Genomic DNA, 9,316 nt, shown 5'->3' on the forward strand with positions numbered 1-9,316 from the left:
CTGGAGAGGGCGGGGGCGGGCAGGTGGGGGTCCGGCAGCCCCTCCTGAGAGGGCAGGGTCCGCCACGTCCCTCCGTGACCCTCCAGCCACTCTCCCCGGCCACAGCTTCCGGGGTCTCCGCCCAGGGGATGCTGCCAAGCCCCTGACCCCTGCTGCCCGCGGGGTCTCAGGCAGGAGCCCTGGCTTCTGGGGCCCAGCAGAGACGCCCTCCAAGGGCCTCGCTGAGCTGACAAGGGGGCCGCCAGAGTCGCCGGCACCCCATGGCCCCCGTCCAGGTGGCCCTGGTCGGCCCTGGGTGCCCAGAGACAGCGGTGCTGGGGCGCCCAGCGACGTGGCCATGGGCTTGGGGCGCTGGGCTGCCGGCCAGCCACACCTGGAAGAGGAGCTCCCTCCCGCAGGACTAGGGGCCACCTCTCTGCCCGGCAACTCAGGACGACGCACTGGCAGTCACTGGGCCACCCTTCCCTACGTCTCTCTGCAGCTGCTAAAACAGGAAGCCACAGAGGACAAGCGGGGCCTGGCCACGAGGAAGTCTGGCCCAGGCCCAGCCACTTGGGCCCAGCTGGAAAGGACCCCCCGCCCATCCGCACACAGACACACACACACACAGAGACAAAGATACACTCAGACACACACCCATGACACAGACACACAGAGACTCACAGACACAACACAACAGACACACACACAGACACACAGAAACATGCACATACATGGAGACAGTCACACAACACAATGGACACACAGAGACACACAAGGCAGCAGACACAGAGACACACAAAGACACTCAGACACACACCCATGACACAGACACACAGAGACTCACAGACACAACACAACAGATACACACACAGACACAGAAACATACACATACTTGGAGACAGTCACACAACACAATGGACACACACATAGACACAGAATACAACAGACACAGACATACATAGCACAGACAACACACTAGACACACCCACATAGACACATAGACACACAGAAGCATAGACAGTCACATAACACAATGGACACACAACAGACACAGAGACACACAAAGATACACACAGACACATACCCACAGACACAGACACACACAGAGACGCACAGACACAATACAACAGACACGCACACTCAGATACACAGAAACATACACGTCATAGAGATAGTCACACAACACAATGGACACACACAGACACACACCACAGTAGACACACACAAACATACTGACGCAAACACACACACAAAGACATTCAACAACACAACAGACACACATATAGATAAACACACACAGACATACAGAGAAACACACACCCATACAGACACACCCATACAGACATACACAGACAACACACGGTCAGCCTCACTGGCCCACTGCCTGGCCGAAACTCCCATCTGGTCGCAGGGCAGTACCCTAAAAGGCCGCGGGTCTTCGCAGAAGCTGCAGGTCCCGGGCCATGCATCACCCCCAGCTGGTCACACTCCTCCCTGAAACCACCGAGCTCCCTGGCAGGCCTCCCTGCCGGGTGCAGCCCACCCACGGGCCATGGGACAAAGCAAGGTTCCGGCCCCCTTGGCCAGAGCCCGGCTCCCCGTGGAAGGGGAGGTCTGCAGAAGTCGGAGGCTAAGACTTGGGACACCTGGCGTGAGACTGACATCTGAGAAACGTGCAGTGTGACATAACACGTAGCCCACACCCCGAGCCACAGACAAAACCAATCCAGCAGCCGTCACGCAGACAGCCAGTTCCATACGCCCAAGTTCCAACGGGGAGTAGTTACCCAACGTACGTCAAGGAAACTGGGTCTCAGTACAGAATGTCTTTCTCAAGCCAGGACGGGGTCCCTACCAGGACAGACCCGAGCTGGGGGAAACGGTCACAACAGCCCAAGGATGGAGCGACCCAGAGTCCTGTGAAGGGTGGGTAAGCCCAGGGTGGCCCTCCAGACAAGGGAATATGAGTGGACCCAAAACCTAGAATCATCTTCCAAAGGGCAGTCCCTTGGAGTCCAGGCTTGTCCCCAGGTGACTGGTCTGGGAACCCATCGGCCTCCATGGACCAGCCGGCGTTGCTGGGAGAGGCTGTGTGCAACTTCTGTGAATCTTTTTGGAGATTCTTTCAACGCGTTTGCCCATTTCATGATGGGGGGTTGACATGCGCACCTGCCCACCCCGCGCTGAGGGTTCGGCCGTTTTTGACCCAAAACTCCAGGCCCCCCATACCCCAGTCTCCCTATTCACCCGATCTCGCCCTGAGCGACTTTTTTTTGTCTCCCCAGATGGAAAAAGTCCTCCAAGGAAAACGCTTTGCCGACGTGGAAGAGGTGAAACAAAAACCCTCAAAGGCATCAACATGGTCAAGTTCACAAACTGTTTGGAGCGGTGGAAAAAGCATCTCGATGGGTGCATTGCATCCAGCGGAGGAGACTTTGAAGGGAAAGGAAGTTTAAACCGGTGAGAAGAGGCCGGACATGGTGGCTCTGCCTATAACCCCAGCACTTTGGGAGGCTGAGGCAAGAGGATTGGCTGAGCCCGGGGGTTCGAGACCACCCTGGGCAACTTGGTAAGCCCTCGTCTCCACAATAAATAAATAAAAAAAAACTAAAAATATTTTTAAGAATAAATACATGGCCGGGCTCGGTGGCTCAGCCTGTCATTCCAGCGCTCTGGGAGGCCAAGGTGAGTAGATTGCCTGAGCCTGCGGGTTCAAGACCAGCCCAGGCAACTTGGCGAGACTTCATCTCTACAATAAATCAAAAATTAGCCAGGCATGGTAGCACACGCCTGAAGTTCTGGCTACTCGGAAGGCTGAGGTGGAAGGATCGCCAGAGCCCAGCAGGTCGAGGCTGCGGTGGCCGGGAGTGGCCACTGCACTCCAGTCTGGGTGACAGAGTGAGACTCCAATTCAAAAAAAAAAAAGAATGAATACACAAATGTTTTATAAATAAACTCTGGGCTTTTTTGGGTCCTCCCAGGTATTCCTCAACCTTAAGAGGGACAGAGTCTGTAAGAGTCCACTCGTGTGAAATTCCCAAAATAGTCAGACCCATGGACACAGAAAGCAGACCACATGGCTGGGGCGGGGGGCAGGTGATCTGGGAAGATGAAGCCTCCAGGAGATGGACGGTGGTGACGGCCACACTTCAGTGGGAAGGGACTTGGCGTCACTCAACTGTACATGCTGAAATCATCAAAATGGGAATTTTATGTTTACGTACATTTACTCCAATTCAAAAGAAATAAAAACTTAATGGAAAACAAAATTTCAGCAAAGTGGAAAATCATTTAAACTTCATCTTTGGACAGAGAGGGAGGTACCTCTAAATAAGGAATCAAAGCTAGGCACGGTAACTCACACCTATAATTCCAGCACTTTGGGAGGCCAAGACTGGAGGATCGCTTGGGGCCGGGAGTTTGAGACCAATCTGGACAACACAGCAAGAACCCATTTCTTTTTTCTTTTTCATTTTTTTTGAGCTGGGGTCTCACTCTGTCACCCAGGCTGGAGTGCAGTGGCACGCTCCTGGCCACCACTGGGCTCAGGCGACCCTTCTGCCTCAGTCTTCCAAGCAGCTGGAACTACAGGCGCGTGCTACCACACCCAGCTAATTTTTTTATTTATTGTAGAGACGAGGTCTCACCATGTTGTCCAGGCTGGTCTCAAACCCGCAAGCTCAGGCAATCCTCTCGTCTCAGCCTCCCAAAGTGCTGGGATTACAGGCTAGAGCCACCGTGCCCAGCCAAGAACCCATTTCTACAAAACAAATTTTAAATATGAGCTGGCTGTGGCGGCGCGCACCTGTAGACCCAGCTATTCGAGAGGCAGAGGTGGGAGGATCACTTGAGCCCAAGAGTTTGAGGCTGCAGTGAGCTACGACTGTGCCACGGCTCTCCAGCCTGGGTGACAGAGCAAGATCCTGTCTCTAAAAAGAAAGAAAGAGACAAGATAGAATCAAAGCCAGAGCCCGCTGAGGCTGGATCTGAGCAAGAGACTCAGGAAGGGAAAAGCCAAAAGGAAGAGGAAACCTCCAAGCCGTTCCTCGGGCATTTCTCTTCCAAGTCTCCACCCCCTCCTGCCAGGAGCCTGTGAGGCTGGGAAGCCACAGCCTGCCAGTCAGCACCTGCCATCCTCCAAAGGACTGCGGGACGTCACCTGCACCCTGGATGTCACCTGTATCCTGGATGTCACCTGCACCTTGGACATCACCTGCACCTGGGACGTCACCTGCACCCGGGATGTCACCTGCACTCCACACGTCACCTGCACCTGGTACGTTACCAGTGCCCGGGATATCACTTGCACCTGGGACGTCACCTGTGCCCCAGAACTCACCTGTGCCCAGGATGTCACCTGAGCCTGGGACGTCACCTGCACCCTGGACATCACCTGCGCCCCGGATGTCACCTGCACCCAGGTCGTCACCTGTGTCCTGGAAGTCACCAGTACCCTGGATATTACCTGCGCCCTGGGCGTCACCTGTCCTGTGCCTGGGATGTCACCTGCATCCGGGACATCACCTGAACCCAGGACATCCCCTTTGCCTGGGACATCCTCTGTACCTCGGACGTCACCTGCACCAGGGATGTCACGACCTGTGCCTGGGACGTCACCTGCACCCCGGAAGCCAGAAGTCACCTGCACCTGGGAGGTCACCTGCACCCAGTGAGATGAAAGGCGTTCAAGCCACCGTTCCCACCAGGCCTAGATTCTCACCGGGAGAGAAGCCCAGTCTCCAGTAGGAGTTTCAATTTGGCCAACTTTTTCTGTCCACCAAGGACACAGCTGTCCTCACAGAACAACATCTCACCTCGAAACTGGCTGGGGGAAGGCCATGGGGGGAGGGGAACGTCTGGCCCACGGTCAGCACCTGCCTCGGCTCGTGGGGCGGGACGGGAAATCGACCCGATGGGCTGGAGGGGCACCTGGGGGTCTCTGGGGACCGGTGACCGCCATCTCCCCGCTGGAGAGGACCCAGACTTCCTCACGACAATACACGCTGATACACCGACCACACAGTGGAGAGACCGCCAGACTCTGCGGCCTCTGTGAGGGAAGCGCCTAGAATTCAAAGCCTCGAGCCAGGCCTGACCGCAAAGCCCACACTTGTGGGTGTGTCATGCCCATGCCGCCCACCCCCAGTTGAAGGGGGGGTGCCAGCTGGGCCCTGGTGGCCCCAGGTGGCTGAGGCTATGGCGAGCACATCCTTCCTAGAAGGAACGCATGCCCGAGACGGTGAAGCAGCCAGTCCTGCCACAGTGCTCAGTTTCTTTTCTTTTACTTTGTAATTTAATTTTTTTGAGTCGGAGTCTCATACTGCTGCCCAGGCTGGAGTGCAGGGGCACGATCATGGCTCACCACACCCTCAACCTCCTGGGCTCAGGCCTATCCTTTTGCTTCAACCTCCCAGACAGCTGAGACTATAGGCGTGCACTGCCACGCCTGGCTGATTTTTTAGTTTCTTGTAGAGATGGGGTCTTGCTATGTTGCCCAGGCTGGTCTTGAACTCCTGGGTTCAAGCGATCCTCCCACCTCAGCCTCTCAAAATGCCGGGATCACAGGTGTGAGCCACTGTGCCCAGCCTGCTCATTTTATTTTATTATGTTTTGAGTTGGGGGTCTTACTCTGTTGCCCGGGCTGGAAGGCAGTGGCACAATCACGGCTCACCGCAGCCTCAACCTCCTGGGCTCGGATGATCCTTCTGCCTCAGCCTCCTGAGTAGCTGGGACTACAGGTGGGCACCACCACACCTGGCAAATTTTTTATTTTTGATTTCAAAAGAGACAGGATCGCACGATGTTGCCCAGGCTGGTCTTAAACTCCTGCACTCAAACAATCCTCCTACCTCGGCCTCCCAAAACACCCAGCCCTGCCTCTTTCTTTAATGTGTCACTGACGGAGCTCAAGTATGGCGCCCTCACCCTCATTATCCCCACAAATCACGTCCCTTTCGCGGTGTGGTTCCCCAGAGCGTGGTGACACTTAGGGGCGCACGCCCCACACTGTCACAGACATGACTCGCAGTTCCTACAAAATAAAGGGTAAGTCTACAGTAACCGACACCAACCACCCCTCACGACACAAAGCCACCTTGCAGAGAAAAAACCCCATGGGACACGGCCCTGACCACGACCATGACCACCAGACTCCAACGTCCACACGTAACCGCAGTCGCGGGGTTTCATGCCGCGCAGGGCCATCGCCTGCCACCACGTCGTCGGTGCCGAGTGTCATTGTTTACCCAGAGTCCCCTGCGGTCTGGCCCCTCTGTTGAGACCCCCACGGGGAGCCCTCCCAGGGGTGTCCCCCGCGCCCTCCCGGCAGGGACACCTGCCTGGGTGCCGTCGTCCCTGGCCCGCTTGATGTTCTGGCGCCCGTCCACCCAGTAGATGAACTTGTCCAGCGGGTCGTAGTCGATGGCCTTGACATTCCGGAGCCCGTGCAGTGGCAGGACGAGGTCTGGGCTGTGAGGGTCATCTGGGATCATCCGGCTGATGGCGCACTTCTGGCTGAACAGCAGGAAGGCGGTGGGCGCTGGGGGGTGGGGGGAGAGGGCACGGGTCAGCCACGGGCCGAGATCTGTGTCCGCCCTGCTAGGCGTCCCCGGGGAGGCAAGGACGAAGCTTCTCGGGGTGGATGGTGAGGACATTCACCCTCCATACAATATGTTGTTGGTTCAAGCCTTTTTTTTCTTTTGAGTTGGAGTGTCACTCTGTCGCCCAGGCTGGAGGGCAGGGGCACGCTCCCGGCCACCACAGTCGTGACCTGCTGGGCTCTGGTGATCCTTCAGTCTCAACCTTCCAAGTAGCTGGAACTACAGTCACGTGCCACCACACCCGGCTAATTTTTTGATTTATTGTAGAGATGAGGTCTCGCCAAGTTACCCAGGCAGGTCTTGAACCCGTGAGGTCAGGCAATCCTCTCACCTCGGCCTCCCAAAGCGCTGGGATTATAGGCATGAGCCACCATGCCCGGCCTGTCCCTGTTGTTTCAAAGTTGTTTTTTTTTTCTTTTTTGTAGAAACAGAGTCTCGCTATGTTGCCCAGGCCGGTCTTGAACTGGTAGCCTCAAGCAATCCTCCTTCCTCAGCCTCTTTGAGCGCTGGGATTTTAGGCTTGAGCCACCAAGCCCAGCCTATACTCATCTTTTTTTGGAAATAGATAACACATGTATTTTTAAAGCATCAAGGCTTCAGACAGCAGGAGGGCGGACAACACCAAACGCACACCCACAGATGGCTGTGGTCCGAGGGTGGCCGTGATGCAATGTGCCCTGTGCCTGTTTGGGTGCCAGTGAGTTCTGAAAACCGGGTGAATGACCACACCGGGAGGGGTCACGCCTCTCCTCGGGAGTGTCAGTGAGCAGCGCGGAACCTCACGTCGCAGCGCCAGGAATCAGCTGGGCTGGGACTGGCTCTTGGAGACTCCCTGAGAAGCAGGCCTCTCTGTAGCCCGGCTTCCGGGGTTTTCAAGGTGTGGAGTGGCTAGACCATCTGGGTGTGGAGGAGGCTAGACCATCCCGGTGTGTTGTAGGTTAGACCATCCAGGTGTGGAGTGGGTTAGACCATCCAGGCATGGAGTAGGCTAGAACATCGATGTGTGCTGTAGGTTACACCATCCGGGTGTGGAAAAGGCTAGACCACTGATGTGTGTTGTAGGCTAGATCATCAAGGTGTAGAGAAGGCTAGACCATCTGGGTGTGGAGTAGGCTAGACCATCGAGGTGTGTTGTAGGCTAGATCATCAAGGTGTAGAGCAGGCTAGACCATCCGGGCGCCATTGAAGCCTCAGGTGGCCCTTGGCACTGACCCAGCAGAGGACTCCAGCACCTGCTTCTAGAAGGCCCACACCATGAACCCTCGCGGCAGATGACAGAGGCCCACGGACGGAAGTCCAGCCCCGGCTCTCGGGACATGCAAGGGCCCCGGGCACCCCTCATGGCGGGGTCTGCAATCTGAGCTGTCGTTCAGTCGGGGGACCCTGAGCAACAGCACTCCCCCTCGCCCCGGGCTGCCTGCTCCCTACTTGACCCTTCAAGGTCATGGCCCCAGGGCGTGGGAGCCCCAGGACCAGGGAGTCCCAGGCCCCTCCCACACCAGCTCAGGGTCCCAAACCCTGGACGCCTCAAGCTCCTCTTCCCACAACCAGGATGGGCAAGACTAGCCAGGCCAGTGTCTAGAGCCACCAAAGCTCCAACAGGGCCCAGATGGTCTAGCCCACAACACAACTCGGTGGTCTAGCCTACTGCACACCTTGATGGTCTAGCCTATTCCACACCTGGATGGTCTAGCCTACTCTACACCTTGATGGCCTGGCTTACAACAGACCTTGATGGTCTAGCCTACTCCACACCCGGCTAGTCCAGCCTACAACACACCTCAATGGTCTAGCCTCAATGGTCAGCTGTCAAGTGCATGCAGACAGGAGAGAGGCCACCAGTAGGGTGCAAATGCAATCCCAGAGGGACCGTAGGAAAGTCACCAAGGGCTCTCTGCACCTCACACTTCCTGCAGCTGATGTGAGGACCCAGAGGCCCACCCAACAGTGTCAAGGTGAGGGTCACACGAGTGGATGTGAGGCCGCCTGGCAGGGGTCAGGGGCGGGGACATGGGCCAGCCTGCCGGGAAGCAAGTGGCCCTGGGCGGGTGACTACTCATCCCTGGGCCTCAGGTTCCTTGTCTGTGGAATGCGGACAGGCAACCCCTCAACTAAAAGCCCGAAAGCACTTAGCACAGGGCTGGCGAGCTGAGGGGGCGGTGCCCACAGCACCCGGTTTTGATGAAGCGACCGGCCCTTCACCCAACCTGGGCTCCCCCCAGCGAGCTTTATGCGGCTTGTGCAGCGCACGGCCTGCCCAGCCAGCCACGTCCTCCCAGGTTCCCCCAGACGAGACGCTCCTTTCACCCTTGGCACCCAGAGGCAGCCTGATCTGACGTGAGGGTGAGTGAGGTGAGAGGGGGGAAACTGAGGCACTCACGGCTGCAGTTGCGGCCGCTGGGGTCCAGCGTGTAGTGGGAGGCGCAGCCACAGCGGTGGCCGCCGGGGACGGCCAGGCACAGCTGCCCGCACTGCCCATTGCTGTGTGTGCAGTCGTTGAGACCGTCCTGGCGGGAGGCGTGGAACACCAGGATGTCCATCACGAAGTCCAGCTGGCCCTGGATGAGCGTGCGGTTCCGGCCGCTGGTCTTGTCGGCCCGCTCGATGCTGTGCAGGTGCCAGTCGGTCCAGTAGATGTAGTCGCCGTACTGCGTCAGGCCGAAGGGGTGCGGCAGGTCGTCCGCGATCACCGCCCGCTCCTGACCTGCGGGGACACCGTGTGGCATCAGCCATGG

The 9,316-nt window shown here is 57.3% G+C and overlaps 1 protein-coding gene across 1 annotated transcript in view; it reads right to left on the reverse strand.

The window, feature by feature from the left end:
• LRP5 (LDL receptor related protein 5) overlaps positions 1-9,316 on the reverse strand; it is a 98,001-nt gene that overhangs the window by 29,361 nt on the left and 59,324 nt on the right. Inside the window, exons 11-12 of the mRNA XM_008061395.1 lie at positions 8,962-9,285; positions 6,321-6,520 (exon numbers count right to left, since the gene is read on the reverse strand). Coding sequence (XP_008059586.1) covers positions 6,321-6,520; positions 8,962-9,285 — 524 coding nt within the window. The remainder of the gene's footprint in view (positions 1-6,320; positions 6,521-8,961; positions 9,286-9,316) is intronic.

Source organism: Carlito syrichta, unplaced genomic scaffold (assembly GCF_000164805.1).
Source record: "Carlito syrichta isolate Samal-C Ts95f unplaced genomic scaffold, Tarsius_syrichta-2.0.1 Scaffold305238, whole genome shotgun sequence".
In the NCBI taxonomy this organism is placed as follows: domain Eukaryota; kingdom Metazoa; phylum Chordata; class Mammalia; order Primates; family Tarsiidae; genus Carlito; species Carlito syrichta.